At 46.0% G+C, this 23,284-nt stretch overlaps 2 protein-coding genes across 2 annotated transcripts; both read left to right on the forward strand.

Annotated features, from left to right (window-relative positions):
* The first annotated feature begins 1,933 nt into the window (after positions 1-1,933).
* LOC123168890 (L-type lectin-domain containing receptor kinase IX.1-like) lies at positions 1,934-4,143 on the forward strand. Its single transcript, XM_044586751.1, has one exon. The coding sequence runs from the start codon at positions 1,934-1,936 to the stop codon at positions 4,136-4,138; it is 2,205 nt and encodes a 734-aa protein (XP_044442686.1). The 3' UTR covers positions 4,139-4,143.
* Positions 4,144-4,722: 579 nt separating this feature from the next.
* Positions 4,723-5,430, forward strand: LOC123168891 (L-type lectin-domain containing receptor kinase IX.1-like). Its single transcript, XM_044586752.1, has one exon. The coding sequence runs from the start codon at positions 4,723-4,725 to the stop codon at positions 5,356-5,358; it is 636 nt and encodes a 211-aa protein (XP_044442687.1). The 3' UTR covers positions 5,359-5,430.
* Positions 5,431-23,284: the final 17,854 nt, after the last annotated feature.

The following is a 23,284-nucleotide window of genomic DNA, read 5'->3' on the forward strand; positions in this document are numbered from 1 at the left end:
TAGTGCACATAACTGAAGTTCAAATGCAAGACCTACACAATCATTTTTTGATGCAGCTTTATAAGGATTCACTAAATTCACAAATATCGCCGGTCAATTTAATCTATATCTATACCAATATAAAAAGAGCCAAAGGGACAGATCCAATTAATCTCGGCCAACAAATCATGTCAGTCCAATGACCTAGACTGCTTCAATGTCGAGCGCAACACGTTTAGCGTGCAGTTAATTTCATGTCAAAAATAGTGCTAATCACATAATAACACACAAATAATATCCTACTTAATATCCGCATGCACTTAATATACTTCCAAATTAACGTGCATTGCACGTACACATTGACTAGTTAGGTAAATGCATGGACTTTCTTTTTGAAATAGTTTAAACAATGTTGTACATGATATTTACATGTGGTACATAAGAAAAGTGCACCACATTTTCACTTCTAGGCATATAATTTGCTCATACATCTGATTAGGCCAACATGTCTAGAGGCACATAGACTGAGTCTATCGACATGATATAAAGTAGTGCATGCGAATAAACTTGGGTCCATCCATGCATGATATTCTTCAAAATAGAGGCTTGTATGCGATATCATATCGGTACCAGCGTACCAGGCGATAGCGTTCATTGACCATTTAGTTGTGTGTAATTTTAGCAACTCACTTTACCACTAAAAATCAAACATCCCCCAAGAAAGAACCTCCCTGCTCCAGCGCACGTGGGAATCATGGGAGAAACAACCTAGGCGTTGCTGTCGGCCGAGGCCTCCCCTACTCTCCTTGCCCCTCCTCGCCGCTGCCAAGGGGTGTGAACAGGTGAAGCCTGGTCGGCGCCGGGGCGGTGGGTTCTCTCGCGTCCTCGTGTGGGCGCCATGGCACAGGGGGTGGCGACCTAGCCGGGATGCAGCGTTGGCTGCGGGAGCAACATCGTGTCGGCTCGCTGGTGCTCGTCCACAACGGTGTCGTGGTGGCGGTGTGGCTGGTGTTGTGGGTCTCATGTGTTGTTGCCTGACATGGCGGGGAGAGAGAGAGAGAGAAGAACAAGCCTGATAGAGGTTCTTGTGTTACGAACTGTAGCATCTATTTTGTAGTTTCTGTTATTTATGCAGAGCGCGATGGTGGGGAGAAGTTGAGAGGAGGGCGTCACGGGAGGCTTGCGTGGGAGCGCCATCGACCGCGGGCGATGGTAGCAGGCGGCGAGAGGAAGAAGATGGTAGATATGTTGTCAGGAAGAAAACGGATAAAGGATGAAGACACAATCTGGCCGTTAGATAAAAAAGTCAAGGGCAGAGAATAATTTGGCTGACCTATATTGAAATTTTGGGCGATTGTCATTTAGCCAATTTCTATTTCTGATTGATTTAAAAAAATGATAAATAGTACTTCCTCCATTCTATAATATAGTGCGCCCTCGTTTTTCGAGATTTAAGTTTGATCATAAATTTAACCAATATGGGCGACTGCGGTGTTAGCAAAAATTATACCATTGAATTCATATTTGAAAGAAGTTTGCAGTGGTATAAATTTTACTCAGGCCGTCCATGTTCGTTAATTTTATAGTCAAACTTAAATCTCGAAAAACACGCGTACACTATAGAATGGAGGGAGTATGAGCGGCACGGTACCAATTCATTTTGACTCCTACCGGTGCGCAGAGGCCCCGACAGTCCACGACCCCGTCCCTCTCAGCGCACCAAGACATTCCGGTCAAAGTTGTCCCCTTCCTTTTCTAGATCCTGGCCCACTGCCACTTGTTCTCCAATCCGTGTACCACGAGAATAGAAGACCGGTGACGGCCCCACATGGTCTCAGATCCGACGTGCGGCGGCCGGCGAGAATAGTCGACCGGTGGTCTGTTTCAAATGTCGATGAGCTACAGATCTCTCTCCCACAAGAGCTTCCTCCTTCCCAAACACCAAGCCCAAGCGATGGGCTCCCGCCGTCATCCTAGTCCTCCTACGACCCTAGTCTTCCTGGTGTTGCTGCTATGCCTCTTCTGTGCGCCGCGCTGGGCCTTCTCGCTCTCCTTCAACCTCAACTTCTCCGACCCCATGGCCTTTTCATCGATCGTCATCGCCGGCGATGCATCCATCAGCCCACCAACGCTCGAGCTGACAAAAAGTGAACGGAATACAAATATTCAGGACAGCTTCGGCCGGGCGTCGTACGCGCACAAGGTGCCTCTATGGAGCAACGCCACCGGCGAGGTGGCTTGCTTCACCACCACCTTCTCCTTCCTAATCACTCCAGACAAGGCCAGCCTGCCGAATACAGGCGATGGGATGGCCTTCTTCCTCGCGCATTTCCCATCGGTGATCTCGCCCCTGAGCAACGGCGGTGGCCTCGGCCTCCTCCCGAGAGCCGCCAACGACGGTGGCCTCCCCAACAACACTGACGCGACAGGGGACAGCCGAATCGTGGCCGTCGAGTTCGACACTTACGACAACTCGGCTTATCGCGACATCAATGGGAACCATGTCGGCATCGACGTAAACTCCCTCATCTCCGCCGCGTCAACGGACACAACGACCTCGCCGGGCGAGAACCTCACGTCCCTCCATGTCATGAAAGCCACGGTGAAGTACCACAACGAGTCCAAGATGCTGGCAGTTCATCTCGTTATTGGTGATGCCTTGTACCAGGTTAATGCAACCATTGATTTGAGGAAATGTTTACCAGAAGAGGTCGCGGTCGGCTTCTCAGGGGCGACTGGCACGGTCGCTGAGCTGCACCAGATACTGTCATGGTCATTTAGCTCCACTCTCCAGGTTGAATCAAAGAAGGAAGCACATCCACCTGCTGAACCTCCTCTTCCAATTCCAACCACTAGCCGCAACGTCCACAAAAAGTTGGTACCCATCCTAGCATCTGTCCTAGTTCCTCTCCTTTTTTTGTTGGTCTGTGCGACCGCAGTGCTGGGATGGCGTCGACACAAGAAAAGAAGAGCAAACGAGGACAGCGAAGAAGAGTGTGACGACAGAGCTGAACTCGAGAGAGGTGTGGTTGCGGGCGGCCCCAGAAGGTACATCTACCACGAGCTGGTCGCAGCAACGAGCAACTTTGCGGAAGACGAGAAGCTCGGGCGAGGCGGCTTCGGGTGCGTTTACCGGGGTCACCTCACACTCACACCTGCCGTCGGTGGTGCCCAAGACCGCCGTGCGGTGGCGGTGAAGGTACTGTCAGCGGAGTCGTCAGCGCAGGGGAGGAAGGAGTTCGAGGCAGAGGTGAGGATCATCAGCAGATTGAAGCATCGCAACCTTGTGCAGCTGTTGGGTTGGTGCGACAGCCGCAAGGGGCTCCTGCTTGTCTACGAGCTTGTTGCGGAGGGCAGCCTAGACAGGCACCTCTACAGCAACGACGACAGCTATCTTACATGGCCACAGAGGTACAACATCATCCTCGGCTTGGGATCTGCGCTGCGCTACCTCCACAGAGAGTGGGAGCAGTGCATCGTGCACGGTGACATCAAGCCCAGCAACATCATGCTCGACTCGTCGCTCAACACCAAGCTTGGGGACTTTGGGTTGGCTCGGCTCGTCGACCACGGCACCGGGTTAATGCAGACCACCAAGGCCGTGCTCGGCACCGCTGGCTACATCGACCCCGAGTTCGTCAACTCGCGCCGGCCCAGCACCGAGTCTGACGTGTACAGCTTTGGCGTCGTCCTCCTGGAGATCGTCTCAGGCCGGCCGCCGGTGACTGAAACCGCGGGGAAAACCTTCTCGCTACTCAAATGGGTGTGGAGTATGTACAGCAGAGACGAGATCCTTGACGCGGCGGACCCGCGGCTGAGGGGTGTCCAGGACGACGAGTGGTGGATGGTGCGGGTGCTCGTTGTGGGCCTCTGGTGCGCGCTTCCGGACCGGAGCGAGCGGCCGTCCGTGGCGCAGGCCATGAACGTGCTGCATTCAGAAGAGGCGAGGCTGCCAGAGCTCTCGCTGTACATGTACATGGCTGTACGGCCAGATCCAGCATCGTCCGCCGGGCACGGCGATTTCTCCATCGATGACCCTGGCCCCGGCCCCGGCCGCAGTTTCATTCGCTCTTCTTCGAGCAACACCGGGGACACCATTCTTTCCCCGGGCTCCTTGTCGGCTGCGTCAGTTCGACATTCCAGGTTTCCGACGGTCTAGCTATTTGATGAGTCAAGATAAGGCTTCACTAATTTTCTTGTTACAGGTTGCTATTGACAGCAGCAATTATGTTAAGAAACTAGCTGGGTGACCCGCGCATTTGCGCGGCCGCCATATACCACCATACATTGTCATATTAACTCTGAATTTCTCCTTTCAACTACTCATCTCTCATGTGTATCTTTTCACTAAGAGTTCATTACACTTTTGATACATAAACTTGCATCCGATGTACATATCTGTACATAAACTTGAAAAATGATACAAACAGGTCCAACAACTTGTGTTTTAGATACGTTTGAGTACATTTCTATCAGTAACTCTCCATACGGTACTCGCCATGTATGGGTTCCACGTGTGAGTAGCAAAGTATAGAAATAGAAACGTAAGAAAAGTTATTGCGCTCACCACCATTCGAGTACAAGGTTGTTAGGCCACGGACTTGATCTCCAAGCTAGCTAACAGAAAGGTTGGAATAGGTCTCTTTGGCCTAACTGAATACAACACCACACACTTTTACCCTGCAAAAAAAAGAGAGACACGCACGCTACATATTACAATGTTTAACAAAGCCCAGCAAGATCATGCTCGACTCGTCGCTCAACACCAAGCTCCGAGACTTCGGGTTGGCCCGGCTCGTCGACCACGGCGCCAGGTCAATGCAGACCACGAAGGCCGTGCTTGGCACCGTCGGCTACATCGACCCAGAGTTCGTCAACACGCACCGGCCCAGCAAAGAGTCGGACGTGTACAGCTTCGGCATCGTCCTCCTAGAGATTGCCTCCGGCCGGCGGCCGGTGATCGAGACCGCGGAGAGGTCCTTCACACTGCTCAGCTGGGTGTGGGGTCTCTACGGGAGGGACGCGATCCTTGACGCGGCTGACGAACGGCTGAGGGGCGACGAGGCGGACGAGCGGTGGATGGAGCGGGTGCTGGTCGTCGGGCTCTGGTGCGCGCAGCCGGACCAGAGCGAGCGGCCGTCTGTGGCGCAGGCCATGCATGTCCTGCAGTCCGACGAGGCGAGGCTGCCGGCGCTGCCGCTGCACATGTACAGAGGTGCACCGAATCTTGCGTCGTCCGTCCCGTACGGGTCTTTCTCCGTGGACAGCTCCGGCTCCGGTTGCGTTCGCTCTTCTTCCGTCAGCACTGGCAACACCACTGTTTCTTCCGAGTCATCCTCAACCGCGCTGCTACGTCATTCCAAGGATCAAGCTACGTAGTGGATTCATCCAGATTTGCAATTCTTGATTAATCTCCTTCTTATGTCGAGTATTCATTGTTTCGCTGGAACATGTTCGGTCAACTTACTTAGCATGGTGTTTTCGCTGGATTAAATTCTCAGAAGCACGTAACTGAGGTTATCTTTGCTACAGACTGTCTATCTTTAGTGCGCAGGATCCATTTTTCAGCGACTGAGCGTTCTACTATTGTTGCGGTGGCTTTTGATATTAAATTTGGGGCTGGTGCCTTCGATTCGGTGATGTTCAAGCACATCCATAACCATTTGAATATTGCTGCTCATTAGTTAACTAGAGGTTGTATCTATTTGGTTGGTCCATGTGTTTTCTATTCCATTCTGTATTGCATCCGGGAAACTATGTGCAATGTTTTTTAGTAGCAAATAAAGCTTGTGTTCTCAACAAAAAAAATCGGTCGACATTGTATCGGTATGTATGTGAATGCGCCGACCTTTTCAAGTTTTCATCAAGGGACATGAAACTGTGCCGAAAGGCAAAAATGTGAATAAGTGTGGTTACCGAGCGGATACTATGTGCATGTAGTAGGGGTGGCAATGGGTAATGTATGGGCGGGTACAACCTCTATCTCCCCAAACCCATATCCACATAAACCTTTTATACCCACCCACTTCAATATTCATGGACATAAATTGATAACATGCCCATACCATCGGGTATCCTATACCCAATGGGTACAATTTTTGACATTTAAATTTCTAAAAAAGTAGAGAATGAGTGTAAAATTCAAGTGATGATGGGCGAGCAGTATAGCACCGACGCGGCCTCCTCCGGTAGGTGGCCTCTTGGAGGGATCAAGCGTGTATGAGCAATGGTTGGTGAAAGCCTGATGTAGTGGAAGGCGGCAGTGGGAATCAGGGATTGCTGGATCGAGAGATGGATATGATAAGAGTTCGATGACTATAAGTCGAGATTTCATTGTTTCGAGGAGAGACATAGGACGCAGGAGGAGTGGCGAGCAAGTGCCTATGGACATATGAGCTATGACTAATTTAGGGAATAGAAAATTTAGGGTTGAGCAATTGGAGTTGGATGTTGACACCACATGCCATCGGTATGTTGCGGAAAGCTGGAGAGACTCCACTGCACAGTTGAATCGTGATTTGTGTTGTCAGGCTCACTTCAACTATATGCATGTGTGTTTCTCAGCTCACCAATCCTATATGAATTTTAGTCAAATATCTTAGGCCCCGCTTATGAAGTCACTCCCATCTCCTTCTCTACTTCACGTGCATGCATGACAGGATTAGGACACATGCATTGCTTCTCCTCTTTCACCCGACAAATTCTTTCTTTTATTTCACCTTTACAAATTTAAATCACTGATATCTTTTAAATTAGTTTTTATTTTTATTTTATATTTGAACTCAAGGCGCTAAGACCTTACAACAAGACCAATGTTTTTTTTTATCACACGCAAAAAAAAGACCAATGTTTTATCCATTTTAACCATGCTTAAGTATCAATACTTTAATCCACTTATTTCACGCAGTCTATTTCATTGTGTGAAACTGACTACAACAAGACCAATGAGTGAAATATATTTTTGATTCTAATGAAATCATTTTTTAAGTAAGTGAAATCTGCTTTAGACAAGGAGTGGTTTTTGTTTTACTGAAATCAGTTTTTTTTTGTAAGAGTGAATTCTTTAAATGAGTGGAATCAGTTTTTTTAAGGAGTAAAATTTGCTATCTGAAATGAGTGAACTAAGTTTTTGAAATGATAAAATTATGTTTTAGAAATGAGTGAAATCAAGTTTTTGAAGTGACTGAAATTAGTGTATTGAGCATATTAAAAAAATTACTTTGGATTTTTTGAAATGAGTGAAACCAATTCTTTTGAAATAAATGAAATTATTATTATTATTAGTTGAGGGAAATCCTTGTTTGAATTAAGTGAAATCAATAATTTTGAATAGGTTGATTTTTTTTTAAAATGAGTTAAATGTGTTGTTTTAAATGAGTGAAATCTATCTTTTGAAAAGGAATATTTTTTTAATTGAGTGAAACAAATGTTCTGAAAAGAGTGAAATCAACATGTATGAATGCAATGCTCGGTGTTTTGGCACCGCGCTTGTTGGGAGCACACGGTACACTGTGCCCGCGCAAAACAAAAATGTTCTACCACGCAACCAAGAACGTGTTGTAAGGAATATATTACGAGCTTGAGTTTTACCACTAGACATACTGTCACTATAGCAGAAGTAGAGTTCACGAACGTTGATTACGTTCGGTCCGGTTTTGGATGTAGATAGCTAATGTTGGAAATATGCCTTAGAGTCAATAATATTGTATTGTTAGACTTTTTTCATGTTTATAATTAAGTATGATTCTGGAATGTGTGATTCAGTGGAAACACATATGCACGTGTGGAATGATAAACAGTAAAATAAGATTTATAGTCTCGTCTCTAAGACTAGCTCAAGTGGATGATCATCGTTTCGGGATCTTAGGATACCGTTAAGTATAACAATAGTCCTAAAATAACTTTCAGAATATGACGTTAGAAGAATGATTATATTGAATCGACCCAAACTTGTTTGTTATCCTTTGAAATACAAATGTCGGAAGTCAATTGTTGTATCATGGGGAGTTACAGTTGGAAATATGCCCTAGAGGCAATAATATTGCATTATTGCATTTCTATTTTTATAATTGAGAGTTCATATTGTTCTCTCTCTTGACCCCATAGTGCAGCTGGAATGGTCTGTGGCTGGAATGGATGAGGCTGCCGCGTGGTGGCTTGCGAGGTTATATAGGGCGGAGGTGGAGGCGGATGCGGTTGGTTGGGGGTGCCGGCTCGCCGGAAGTAGCGGCACGTTTGGGCTGGCTTCCTCGCCGGTGTTTTCCACGTTGGCATTGCTCGCATGTTTCGGTACAGACCAAAACTCGGAGAGAGGGGGAACACCGCGGCGTCCATATCCGTTGCCTTACGAAAAAAAAAACGGGAAGCTTTCACGTGATGCAAAAAATGTGTTGTACAATTGGAGCACTCACCAAATTTTTTCCCGGGAATCAGCACTCAACAATTGACCGAGTACATATTGCAAACCGGATATATACATCCCTTCCCGATGGGTATTTGGTGCAGCCTTTTCCGGTTTATACATAAACTGGCAAAAGTTCAAAAATTCTGAAAAATATAGGATAAATTTATAATAAATTGTTTATGTGTGGTACCAACAACGGGACGACTATAACATATCCTTGCAAAAAAAACAGAGACGGCGGTGTTTACATAAATGCACTATCTAGTTTCCAAAAATAAAATAGCAGGAAATATATTTCCAGCTATTTTTTTCGAAACAAGGCAAAAATTGTCTTTTTCATTGATTAAGAAGGAGGTTTTATATGATTTCCACAAAGTATGGTACAAAGGACTACTCTCACGGCATTACATTACACAAATGCATGGCATTGGCAAGGGCCTAGAGCCGAACCTCCTCATTAATCCTTGTGAAGACAATCGTCGTTGTAACCAGTGGCGGAGGTAGAGGGTGGATAGGGTGGGCCACGACCCACCCTGAGATTGGGAACTGTGCTTTATACCACAGTTGCACTGTTGCCCCACCCTTTCCTGGTGGGCTAGGTCCGCTACTGGTTGTAACAGTGGAGTTATACAGATGACCCTAGCATTCCGCTCTTTCCAAATCTCTCAGGACACAAGCATGTACAAGGAGGCAAGGGCCTTTGTCTGGTTTCCACGATCAATCACATTTTTCGTCCATCAATCTAGAGCCGAAGCCTCAATTCGCCAACTTCTCGCCACATAGCATGTAGGCCAATCCACACAGCAACCTTGGTCCAGACCCACTGTGAGAACCAACATTGGAAGAGAATGTGCGCCGCAGTCTTCTGCACTTGCTTGAAAAGCAAGCAAAGGTTACACTTCTACCACCCACGGCATTGCAAACGATTATCCGTCCACACTTTGGTCTGAATTATCAACTAAGCAACTTTTTTGCATTTCGGCGGCGCCGACCCCTCCAAACAGCAATAAACATGATGCCCTTCGCGTGGTCCGCAAACGGTGCCATATAGGCCGTAGACGCCGAGTATTCTCCATGGGAGGTGAACTTCCAAAGTATGATATTTGACACCGCGTTATCAGAGGAGAGCTTCTGCCAAAGCATGGCAAACTCATGTGTATGCTCCATTGTTTTTCCAAGGTGGGTGTGAATCTCGTTAATCCAATAATTGGTTAGGAGAGCTTTCTAGACGTTGAAAAATTCTTTTTTGAGAAGTCAAAAATCCCTGGAGCAGTATCTTTGGGTCTCATGCTACCCAAACTAGATGATTCACAGTACTTGGCTTTGCAATGGTCCACAAGCTGCAACATGGTTGTCGTCGCGAAGATGTCACTATCATAGCCATTACACGGCGTTCCCGTTCCTGACCAAGTCTTGGGGGGATCGACCAAGTCATACCACAACCATCGCAGCGAGCAGTAGAAAACTTCTTGAGATTGAGTACACCAAACCTCCGAAGACACTAGTACAAAACAGGGCTTTCGTCACAGGGCAATATTCACATTAGTCCCGGTTCAGTCACGAACCAGGACTAATGTGAGCATTGGTCCCGGTTCGTGTGGCTAAGGCATTAGTCCCGGTTCACCTGTGCCCTTTAGTCCCGGTTGGTGCCACGAACCGGGACTAAAGGGTGCGATGCCCATTAGTACCGGTTGGTGGCACCAACCGGGACTAAAGGTTAGTCCTTTAGTCCCGGTTGGTGCCACCAACCGGTACTAATGGGCTTTGAGGCATTAGTACCGGTTCATGGCACGAACCGGTACTAAAGCTCTACCCCCCTGGACCGCCTTTTTAGTTTTAGAAAAAACAAAAAAATGATGGAAATGTCAAAAAAGTAAAATAAAATAAGTTTCCCATGTGATATGTGGTCTAGTTGTTGGGAAAATTAACAAATATGAATTTCGACTTTATTTGCAAAATCTCTCTGGAATTTCTTAAAATGGGCATAACTTTTGCATACGAACTCGGATGAAAAAGTTTTTTATATGAAAAATCATCTACTCGAAAAGTTACATCCGAATTTAACCGGGGGGCCCCCGTTAAACATTTTCAAAATCCTCAAAAACCTAATAGAAAAAAGATACGGGGCTTTTAAGATCTGGAGAGGCAAAAAATTTCAAATTGTGGTCAAACTGTGGTCAAACAATGGTCAAACTAATTATCCTAGAATATTAGTGTTACTAAATAATTATTTCAGTTGTTGAATTTTGGTCAAATCTGGTCAAACTGTGGTCAAACTAATTATTCTAGAAATATTAGTGTTACTAAATAATTATTGTTTTTTAAAACAATAGTTTCAAACTCAAATAGTGAAATGTGTCACTTCATGCTCAAGCTAAATTCCTGAGGGTTAATAGAATTGACATCTTACTATTGTCAGGAAAACAACAAGTGCAGACTTGGAAACAAGGGAGAATAGAATCCGGAAGTTAAGCGTGCTCAGGCTGGAGTAGTGAGAGGATGGGTGACCGTCCGGAAAGTTAGATGATTTGGAATGATAAGGGATGATTAGAGATTAGAGAATAAATTGAGCAGTGATGAGGGGTGGTGATTAGAGATTAGAGGTTAACATAATTCAGAAATTTGAAAATTAAAAAAAATTAAAAAAAATTCACAATTTTTTTTTCGAAAAAAATAGGTGGAGCTCCAGGCTGCGTCCACGTGGACGGCCTTTAGTCCCGGTTCGTGTAAGAACCGGGACTAAAGGGGGAGGCATTAGTAACGACCCTTTAATCCCGGTTCAAAAACCAGAACTAAAGGCCTTTACCAACCGGGACAAAAGCCCCCTTTTCTACTAGTGAGACTAGCTCCCAATTGACCTTGCACTTGGCATTGGTCACCTTGTCGCAGCAATTGTACCATTTATGTGATTCATGTCAAAGTCTAATTTTATATTGCAGATTAATGTAGTATCAATGATACAAAGACACGTTTTACAGCATTCAAGCCCCCCCCCCCCCCCCCCCCCCCAACAAATATGTAGGGTAGTTCCATGGGTTACAATGAGGAAAATCTGACCTATACCCCCGAAAAAGTAGATTCTGGAATCAGGGAAAGAATGGTGACTGCACCTTTTGGCGCTACGTACCCCCATCGAGGTGCATGACATGATTATAATGATTATTTGGAGAATATGGAACCTTTGAAATGATTCATCCACGGCAAGAGTAATCCTCCAACGGATGCATGGAAAAAAATATCGCGCAACTACATGAGTTCCCTACGATAGGTGAAAATTTTGAGCATTAAACAATTTACTAAAGGCAAGACTCATGTGGATGATTTCCGCAGTTCGAACGTCGAAGTGCAGCGTCCCCTCGAATCGCCATGGATGCCGCCCCACCGAACTAGCTAGCCCTCTCAGTACACGGTTCTTTCTCTCTGGATGATGATTTGGCAGGGGCCAGAATGATTCTGAAGGACAGTGCAGAAGAAGCCATCTTTGCTTCATGCCATCTTCCGCTCTTTTGCAACGACGCACTGGAAGCGGGGATCCATGGCATTTTGGAGGGCATGTCTCTGGCCCTTCACTCCAATGGTCTATTCTAGTAATCTCCCCGTTCTCGTGCAGTCAGACTCGGTGGGTGCATTATCCTCTCTAACTGGCGATTTCCTCTCTAAATCGTTGTACCATTACCCCATCAATGAAATCAAGCTGCTCATGGTGAAGCGGGAGTTTGTTCTGGTTAAGCTAGCTAGATCCCGAAATAGGGTTTCACACTATCTCGCTGATTATGCTCGTACTTCTCGCAGCACCGCTTGTTGGTTTCAGCGCAATCCTCCTTTTACTCATGTAATAATCTTGTTTTAGCACACAGTAACCTGTTGCTATGTAGTAATAATAAAACTCTCTATTTGCCTGAAAAATATAGCTAGAGTAAATAGCATAAAGCTACTACTTTACGGGTTAGGGTTCCAAAAAATTACCGGTTTTTAATTTTTCTCAGATAACTACCAAGTGAGGGGTCGGATGTTTCAAAAAACCCAAAACGCTGAGTACTTATCAATTGATCGCGAGTATGATAGGTGGGCCCCATGCGTAAGAGCTCTAATTGTTTGACCGTTTGTTTGACCGTTAGGGGTGGGCCTGCACACAAATTTAAGAAAGCAATCCAGTCCCTGCATTTTTTTGCAAAAAGCAATCGGGTCCCTGCTCTCAGATCAGGGCAGCCATTGCCCCTCCTCTCGCTCCCGAGCTGGACCTCACGACTCTGCCTCCTCCGGCCGGTGAGCCGCCCACCGTCGGCGCTCACCGGGGCTCAACCCTGGCCGCTCCTCCGCCTCACCACCTTCTCTCCTGCCTCTCTACGCCCGCCGCCTAGCCACGCTGGACGACGCCGCCGGGCAGTGGCCGCCTCTACACCGGCTCCACATGGCGGGCGGCGAGCCCTGACGGCCCCATGGCGGGCGGCGACCCCCAGGCGACTCCCGATGACGCGCGGCGGTGCGGTGATACGAGCAGAGCCCCATGACGGGCGGCGACCCCCAGGCGACTCCCGATGGCGCGCGGCGGCACGGTGACACGAGCAGAGCCCCATGGCGGGCGGCGGCTCCCGAAGGCGCGCGGCGGTGCGACGACCCGTGCCGGAGCCCCACGGCTGCGCGGAGACTCCAGGCAGCGCGCGCGGCGGCGACCCCGCCGCGGACGAGGCCGGTGAGCCCGACAGACGACGTGGGCAAGCAGTGCGGCTAGCGGCCATGGCGGTTCTCCGGCGTTCTTCGCGAGCAGGGAGAGTGGAGGAGAAGAAGGGAGGCAGAGAGGAGAAGAAGGAGATGACTAGATGAGAAGAGACACTGACATGTGGGTTCCACATTTCAGTTAACGGTCAAACTAATGCTTTGTTTAGGTGTGGGTCCGACCTGTCATAATCGCGATCAATTGATAAGCATTCGGCAATTTGGGTTTTTTGAAAGAGCCGACCCCTGACTTGGTGGTTATCTGAGAAAAATTAAAAACAGGTAGTTTTTTAAAACCCTAACCCGTAAAGTAGTATTTTTATGCTATTTACTCAAATAGCTAGGATAAGAATTGTCGTGCCTATCCTCAGTAGACGTGCTGGGCGGAGACAAGTCCAACGTGGCCGTCTCTCTTTCTAGGAAGGCACGCTGTACATTCGTGCATGCGTCGTACTACAGGAGCTAGCGGGGTTCCCATCCCATCGATCACCCAGCCGGCCGGAGACAAAACACTGTTCCGACGACCGGAGCGACCCTCGGCGCTTCCACACGGCAGCGACCCGGTCGGTCGAGGAGGGAGTCTATACATCCTCCCTGTTCCGACCGATCGCCGGGGTGCTCCACGCTTCTACGAACCCGGCAAGTAGCAGCAGCAGCAAACAACGGCGTCGTACTCGTACGTGCCGTGCTCGCGTTCGCCTGCCCGACTTGGACGTCGATGTCCGTCCGTCTGTCCTGCGTACGTATGTGCAGCAGGAACCACGGCTCGAATGCTTTGCCGCATCGATCGGACAAAACCAACGAACCGCACGCGCAGTTTCGCCGTGCTGGTCCGCGGTGATCCGGCGTTTCAATGTCACACGCAGACCGACTGTGGAAGATGGAACTAATGGCGATGCGAGAGGAAGACGAGAGAGAAGTACTCCCTCCATTCTCTTACAGAAGGCCATAAATTTATATTACAGATATCAAGATAAAATTTAATAACTGCTTTAAAAGCCAACTTTTTTTTCGTTAACAGGAATCATTAATATGCCTGGATGCATGCAAGAAAGGATATGAAAAAAGTAGCACAATGTCATTATAACGATATACTACCTCCGTAAAGAAAATATAAAAGTGTTTAGATCACTAAAGTAGTAATCTAAACGCTCTTATATTAGTTTACGGAGGGAGTACATGCAAGTATTAAACAAGTTGCTAGTACAAGAAAATATCATTAATTTTTTCCTTGATTACTGTTAGTAGCCTTGTATAAAGGCAAAATGTAATTTTTATAGTCGCCTTGTATAAGGGAATGGAGGGAGTACATCGCATACGTACTCGTTTGACTGAACAATTGCGTGAATCCGGCTGATATGATGATGCTGCAAGAGCTTTCTTATTGCTGGGAAGGCTGGCCTGCAAGGCCAATGGTATGAACTAAACTATGGAGGAAGCTGTGCCCTCTCCTCATGTTGTATTGCCGAAAAAGGCTTTTGCTCTGCTTTATATATAAATCAACGACCATTGACAATCCGATACAAACACACGCCATCCCAACACTGTTGGGGAACGTAATAATTTCAAAAAAATTCCTATGCACACGCAAGATCATGGTGATGCATAGCAACGAGAGGGGAGAGTGTTGTCCACATACCCTTGTAGACCGAAAGCGGAAGCGTTAGCACAACGCGGTTGATGTAGTCGTACGTCTTCACGATCCGACCGATCCAAGTACCGAACGTACGGCACCTCCGAGTTCAGCACACGTTCAGCTCAATGACGTCCCGCGAACTCCGATCCAGCAGAGCTTCACGGGAGAGTTTCGTCAGCACGACGGCGTGATGACGATGATGATGTTGCTACCGACGCACGGCTTCACCTAAGCACCGCTACGATATGACCGAGGTGAAATATGGTGGAGGGGGGCACCGCACACGGCTAAGAGATCTAGAGATCAATTGTTGTGTCTAGAGGTGCCCCCTGCCCCCGTATATAAGGATCAAGGGGTGAAGCCGGCCAGCCCTGTAGGGCGCGCCAGGAGGAGCAGTGCTCCTCCTAGTGGGAGTAGGACTCCTCTTTCCAAGTCCCACTAGGACGGGGAAGGAAGGAGTGGGAGAGAGGAAAGGCAAGGGGGCGCCGCCCCCCTTTCCTTGTCCTATTCGGACTCAAGGGGAGGGGGCGCACAGCCTGCCCTTGCCGGCCCCTCTCTCTCTCCACTAGGGCCCATCAAGGCCCAATACTTCCCCGGGGGTTCCGGTAACCCCTCCGGCACTCCGGTTCTCTCCGAAATCACCCGGAACACTTCCGGTGTCCGAATATAGTCGTCTAATATATCGATCTTTATGTCTCGAACATTTATCATGAAATAAGAAAATAAATAATAACTTTATTATTGCCTCTAGGGCATATTTCCTTCAGTCTCCCACTTGCACTAGAGTCAATAATCTAGTTCACATCCCATGTGATTTAACATCAATAGTTCACATCTTTATGTGGTTAACACCCATAGTTCACATCGATATGTGACCAACACCCAAAGGGTTTACTAGAGTCAGTAATCTAGTTCACATCGCTATGTGATTAACACCGAAAGAGTACTAAGGTGTGATCATGTTTTGCTTGTGAGATAATTTTAGTCAACGGGTCTGTCACATTCAGATCCGTAAGTATTTTGTAAATATTCTATGTCTACAATGCTCTGTCCGGAGCTACTCTAGCTAAATGCTCCCACTTTCAATATGTATCCAGATTGAGACTCAGAGATTGGTGTCAAAGTTTGCATCGACGTAACTTTTTACAACAAACTCTTTATCACCTCCATAACTGAGAAATATTTCCTTAGTCCTCTAAGGATAATTTTGACCAATGTCCAGTGATCTACTCCTAGATCACTATTGTACTCCCTTGCCAAACCCAGGGCAGGGTATACAATAGATCTGGTACATAGCATAGCATACTTTATAGAACCTATGACTGAGGCATACGGAATGACTTTTCATTCTCTTTCTATTTTCTGCTGTGGTTGGGTTTTGAGTCTTACTCAACTTCACACCTAGCAACACAGACAAGAACTCCTTCTTTGACTGTTCCATTTTGAACTACTTCAAAATCTTGTCAAGGTATGTACTCATTGAAAAAACTTATCAAGCGTCTTGATCTATCTCTATAGATCTTATGATCAATATGTAAGCAGCTTCACCGAGGTCTTTCTTTGAAAAACTCCTTTCAAATACTCCTTTATGCTTTTCAGAAAATTCTACATTATTTCCGATCAATAATATGTCATTCACATACACTTATCAGAAAGGCTGTAGTGCTCCCACTCACTTTTGTAAATATAGGCTTCACCGTAAGTCTGTATAAAATTATATGCTTTGATCAACTTATCAAAGCGTATATTCCAACTTCGAGATGCTTGCACCAGTCCATAGATGGATTGCTGGAGCTTTGCACACTTTGTTAGCACCTTTAGGATCGACAAATCCTTCTGGTTGCATCATATACAACTCTTCTTTTAAGAAATCCATTAAGGAATGCAGGTTTTGACATCCATTTGCCAAATTTCATAAAATGCGGCAATTGCTAACATGATTCGGACATAATTTTAAGCATCGATACAAGTGAGAAAATCTCATTGTATTCAACATTTTGAACTTGTCGAAAACATTTTTGCGACAATTCAAGCTTTGTAGATAGTAATACTACTATCAGCGTCTGTCTTCCTCTTGAAGATCCATTTATTCTCAATGGCTTGCCGATCATCGGGCAATTCCACCAAAGTTCATACTTTGTTTTCATACATGGATCCTATCTCAGATTTCATGGCCTCAAGCCATTTTGCGGAATCTGGGCTCATCATCGCTTCCTCATAGTTCGTAGGTTCGTCATGGTCTAGTAACATGACTTATAGAACAGGATTACCAACCACTCTGGTGCGGATCTTACTCTGGTTGACCTACGAGGTTCGGTAGTAACTTGATCTAAAGTTTCATAATCATCATCATTAACTTCCTTACTAATTCGTGTAGGCATCACTAGAACTGATTTCAGTGATGAGCTACTTTCCAATTCGAGAGAAGGTACAATTACCTCATCAAGTTCTACTTTCCTCCCACTCACTTCTTTCGAGAGAAACTCCTTCTCGAGAAAGGATCCATTCTCAGCAACGAATATCTTGCCTTCGGATATGTAATAGAAGGTGTACCCAACAGTTTCTTTTGGGTATTCTATGAAGATTTACTTCTCCGATTTGGGTTCGAGCTTATTATGTTGAAACTTTTTCACATAAGCATTGCAATCCCAAATTTTAAGAAACGACAGTTTAGGTTTCTTGCCAAACCATAGTTCATACGGTGTCATCTCCACGGATTTAGATGGTGCCCTATTTAACGTGAATGTAGCTGTCTCTAATGCATAACCCCAAAAGGATAGTTGTAGATCGGTAAGAGACATCATAGATCGCACCATATCTAATAAAATACGGTTACGACATTCGGACACACCATTACACTGTGGTGTTCCAGGTGGCGTGAGTAGTGAAACTATTTCACATTGTTTTAACTGAAGGCCAAACTCGTTAACTCAAATATTTTACCTTTGCGATCATATCGTAGAAACTTTTATTTTCTTGTTATGATGATTCTCCACTTCACTCTGAAATTCTTTGAACTTTTCAAATGTTTCAGACTTGTGTTTCATCAAGTAGATATACCCATATCTGCTCAAATCCTTTGTGAAGGTCAGAAAATAACGATACCCGCCGCGAGCCTCAACACTCATCGGACCGCATACATCAGTATGTATTATTTCCAATAAGTCAGTTGCTCGCTCCATTGTTCCGGAGAATGGAGTTTTAGTCATCTTGCCCACGAGGCATGGTTCGCAAGCATCAAGTGATTCATAATCACGTGATTCCAAAAGCCCATCAGCATGGAGTTTCTTCATGCGCTTTACACTAATATGATATAAACGGCAGTGCCACAAATAAGTTGCACAATCATTATTAACTTTGCATCTTTTGGTTTCAATATTATGAATATGTGTATCACTACGATCGAGATCCAACAAACCATTTTCATTGGGTGTATGACCATAGAAGGTTTTATTCATGTAAACAAAACAACAATTATTCTCTAATTTAAATGAATAACTGTATTGCAATAAACATGATCAAATCATATTCATGCTCAACGCAAACACCAAATAACATTTATTTAGGTTCAACACTAACCCCGAAAGTATAGGGAGTGTGCGATGATGATCATATCAATCTTGAAACAACTTCCAACACACATCGACACTTCACCCTTAACTAGTTTCTGTTCATTCTGCAACTCCCGTTTCGAGTTACTACTCTTAGCAACTGAACCAGTATCAAATACCGAGGGGTTGCTATAAACACAAATAAAGTACACATCAATAACATGTATATCAAATATACCTTTGTTCACTTTGCCATCCTTCTTATCCGTCAACTACTTGGGGTAGTTCCGCTTCCAGTGACCAGTCCCTTTGCAGTAGAAGCACTTAGTCTCAGGCTTAGGTCCAAACTTGGGCTTCTTCACTTGAGCAGCAACTTGCTTGTCGTTCTTCTTGAAGTTCTCCTTCTTCCCTTTGCCCTTTTTCTTGAAACTAGTGATCTTGTCAACCATCAACACTTGATGTTTTTCTTTGATTTCTACCTTCACCGATTTTAGCATCGCGAAGAGCTCGGTAATTATTTTCATCATCCCTTGCATATTATAGTTCATCATGAAGTTCTAGGAACTTGGTGATAGTGACTAGAGAACTTTGTCAATTACTATCTTATCTGGAAGATTAACTCCCACTTCATTCAAGCAATACTCAGACAATCTGAGCACATGCTCACTGGTTGAGCTATTCTCCTCCCTCTTATAGGCAAAGTACTGTCAGAGGTCTCATACCTCTCGATACGGGCATGAGTATGAAATACCAATTTCAACTCTTGGAACATCTTATATGCTCCGTGGCGTTCAAAACATTTTTTAAGTCCCGGTTCTAAGCCATAAAGCATGGTGTACTAAACTATCAAGTAGTCATCATACTGAGCTTTTGTCAAAAACGTTCATAATGTCTGTATCTGCTCCTACAATAGTTCTGTCACCTAGCGGTGCATCAAGGACATAATACTTCTGTGCAGCAATGAGGATAATCCTCATATCACAGAGCTAGTCCGCATCTTTGTTACTAACATCATTCAACTTATTTTTCTCTAGAAACATATCAAAAATAAACGGGGAGCAATATCGCGAGCTATTGATCTACAACATAGATATGCTAATACTACCAGGACTAAGTTTATGATATATTTAAATTCAATTAATCATATTACTTAAGAACTCCCACTTAGATTGACATCCCTCTAATCATCTAAGTGATCACGTGATCCAAATCAACTAAACCATGTCCGATCATCATGTGAGATGGAGTAGGTTTCAATGGTGAACATCACTATGTTGATCATATCTACTATATGATTCACGCTCGACCTTTCGGTCTCAGTGTTCCGAGGCCATATCTGCATATCCTAGGCTCGTCAAGTTTAACCCGAGTATTCTGCGTGTGCAAAACTGGCTTGCACCCGTTGTAGATGGACGCAGAGCTTATCACACCCGATCATCACGTGGTGTCTCGGCACGACGAACTTTGGCAACGGTGCATACTCAGGGAGAACACTTTTATCTTGAAATTTAGTGAGAGATCATCTTATAATGCTACCGTCAAACAAAGCAAAATAAGATGCATAAAGGATAAACATCACATGCAATCAATATAAGTGATATGATATGGCCATCATCATTTTGTGCTTGTGATCTCCATCTCCGAAGCACCGTTATGATCACCATCGTCACCGGCGCGACACCTTGATCCCCATCATAGCATCGTTGTTGTCTCGCCAACTATTGCTTCTACGACTATCGCTACCGCTTAGTGATAAAGTAAAGCAATTACAGGGCGATTGCATTGCATACAATAAAGCGACAACCATATGGCTCCTGCCAGTTGCCGATAACTCGATTACAAAACATGATTATCTCATACAATAAAATATAGCATCATGCCTTGGCCATATCACATCTCAACATGCCCTGCAAAAACAAGTTAGAGGTCATCTACTTTGTTGTTGCAAGTTTTACGTGGCTGCTACGGGCTGAGCAAGAACCGTTCTTACCTACGCATCAAAACCACAACGATAGTTCGTCAAGTTAGTGATGTTTTAACCTTCACAAGGACCGGGCGTAGCCACACTCGGTTCAACTAAAGTTGGAGAAACAGACACCCGCCAGCCACCTGTGTACAAAGCACGTCGGTAGAACCAGTCTCGCGTAAGCGTACGCGTAATGTCGGTCCGGGCCGCTTCATCCAACAATACCGCCGAACCAAAGTATGACATGCTGGTAAGCAGTATGACTTGTATCGCCCACAACTCACTTGTGTTCTACTTGTGCATATAACATCTATGCATAAACCTGGCTCGGATGCCACTGTTGGGGAGCATAGTGTTGGGGAACGTAGCAGAAATTCAAAATTTTCTACGCATCACCAAGATCAATCTATGGAGTAATCTAGCAACGAGGGGAAGGGGAGTGAATCTACATACCCTTGTAGATCGCGATGCGGAAGCGTTGCAAGAACGCGGATGAGGGAGTCGTACTCGTAGCGATTCAGATCGCGGTTGATTCCGATCTAAGCACCGAAAGTACGGTGCCTCCGCGTTCAACACACGTGCAGCCCGGTGACGTCTCCCACGCCTTGATCCAGCAAGGAGAGAGGGAGAGGTTGGGGAAGACTCCATCCAGCAGCAACACGACGGCATGGTGGTGGTGGAGGAGCGTGGCAATCCCGCAGGGCTTCGCCAAGCACCGTGGGAGAGGAGGAGGAGGGAGAGGGGTAGGGCAGCACCAAAAGGAGACGTTCTCGTGTGTGTATGGCAGCCCAAACCTCAAGTATATATAGGGGGGAAGGGGGCTGCGCCCCCCTTAGGGTTTCCACCCCCAAGAGGAGGCGGCCAGCCCTAGATCCCATCAAGGGGGGCGGCCAAGGGGAGGAGAGGGGGAGGCGCCCCACTAGATGGGCCCTAAGGCCCATCTGGACCTAGGGTTTGCCCCCTCCCACTCTCCCATGAGCCTTGTGCCTTGGTGGGGGGGCGCACCAGCCCACCTGGGGCTGGTCCCCTCCCACACTTGGCCCACGCAGCCTTCTGGGGCTGGTGGCCCCACTTGGTGGACCCCCGGGACCCTCCCGGTGGTCCCGGTACATTACCGATTTCACCCGAAACTTTTCCGGTGACCAAAACAGGACTTCCCATATATAAATCTTTACCTCCGGACCATTCCGGAACTCCTCATGACGTCCGGGATCTCATCCGGGACTCCGAACAACATTCGGTAACCACGTACATACTTTCCCTATAACCCTAGCGTCATCGAACCTTAAGCGTGTAGACCCTACGGGTTCGGGAACCATGCAGACATGACCGAGACGTTCTCCGGTCAATAACCAACAGCGGGATCTGGATACCCATGTTGGCTCCCACATGTTCCACGATGATCTCATCGGATGAACCACGATGTCGGGGATTCAATCAATCCCGTATGCAATTCCCTTTGTCCATCGGTATGTTACTTGCCCGAGATTCGATCGTCGGTATCCCTATACCTTGTTCAATCTCGTTACCGGCAAGTCTCTTTACTCGTTCCGTAACTCACATCATCCCGTGATCAACTCCTTGGTCACATTGTGCACATAATGATGATGTCCTACCGAGTGGGCCCAGAGATACCTCTCCGTTTACACGGAGTGACAAATCCCAGTCTCGATTCGTGCCAACCCAACAGACACTTTCGGAGATACCCGTAGTGCACCTTTATAGCCACCCAGTTACGTTGTGACGTTTGGCACACCCAAAGCATTCCTACGGTATCCGGGAGTTGCACAATCTCATGGTCTAAGGAAGTGATACTTGACATTAGAAAAGCTCTGAGCAAACGAACTACACGATCTTGTGCTAGGCTTAGGATTGGGTCTTGTCCATCAGATCATTCTCCTAATGATGTGATCCCGTTATCAACGACATCCAATGTCCATGGTTAGGAAACCGTAACCATCTATTGATCAACGAGCTAGTCTCCTAGAGGCTTACTAGGGACATGGTGTTGTCTATGTATCCACACATGTATCTGAGTTTCCTATCAATAATATTCTAGCATGGATAATAAACGATTATCATGAACAAGGAAATATAATAATAACCTATTTATTATTGCCTCTAGGGCATATTTCCAACAGTCTCCCACTTGCACTAGAGTCAATAATCTAGTTCACATCACCATGTGATTAACACTGACAGGTCACATCACCATGTGACCAACACCCAAGAGTTTACTAGAGTCAACAATCTAGTTCACATCTCTATGTGATTAACACTCAATGAGTTCTGGTTTGATCATGTTATGCTTGTGAGAGAGGTTATTAGTCAACGGGTCTGAACCTTTCAGATCCGTGTGTGCTTTACGAATATCTATGTCATCTTTGTGGATGCTACCACGCGCTATTTGGAGCCATTTCAAATAATTGCTCTACTATACGAATCCGGTTTACTACTCAGAGTCATCCGGATTAGTGTCAAAGTTCGCATCGACGTAACCCTTTACGACGAACTCCTTTCCACCTCCATAATCGAGAAAATTCCTTAATCCACTAGGTACTAAGGATAAGTTCGACCGCTGTCATGAGATCCTTTCCCGGATCACCATTGTACCCTCTTGACCAACTCATGGCAAGGCACACTACATGTGCGGTACACAGCATAGCATACTATAGAGCCTACGTCTAAAGCATAGGGGACGACCTTCGTCCTTTCTCTATCTTCTGCTGTGGTCAGGTCTTGAGTCTTACTCAATACTCACACCTTGTAACACAGCCAAGAACTCCTTCTTTGCTGATCTATTTTGAACTCTTTCAAAATCATGTCAAGGTGTGCGTTCTTTGAAAGTATCATCGGGCGTCTTGATCTATCTCTATAGACCTTTATGCCCAATATGTAAGTAGCTTTTATCCAGGTCTTCCTTTGAAAAACTCCTTTCAAACAACCCTTTATGCTTTCCAGAAATTCTACATCATTTCGGATCAACAATATGTCATTCACATATACTTATCAGAAATGTTGTAGCGCTCCCA

This window comes from Triticum aestivum, chromosome 7D, assembly GCF_018294505.1.
Source record: "Triticum aestivum cultivar Chinese Spring chromosome 7D, IWGSC CS RefSeq v2.1, whole genome shotgun sequence".
In the NCBI taxonomy this organism is placed as follows: Eukaryota; Viridiplantae; Streptophyta; class Magnoliopsida; order Poales; family Poaceae; genus Triticum; species Triticum aestivum.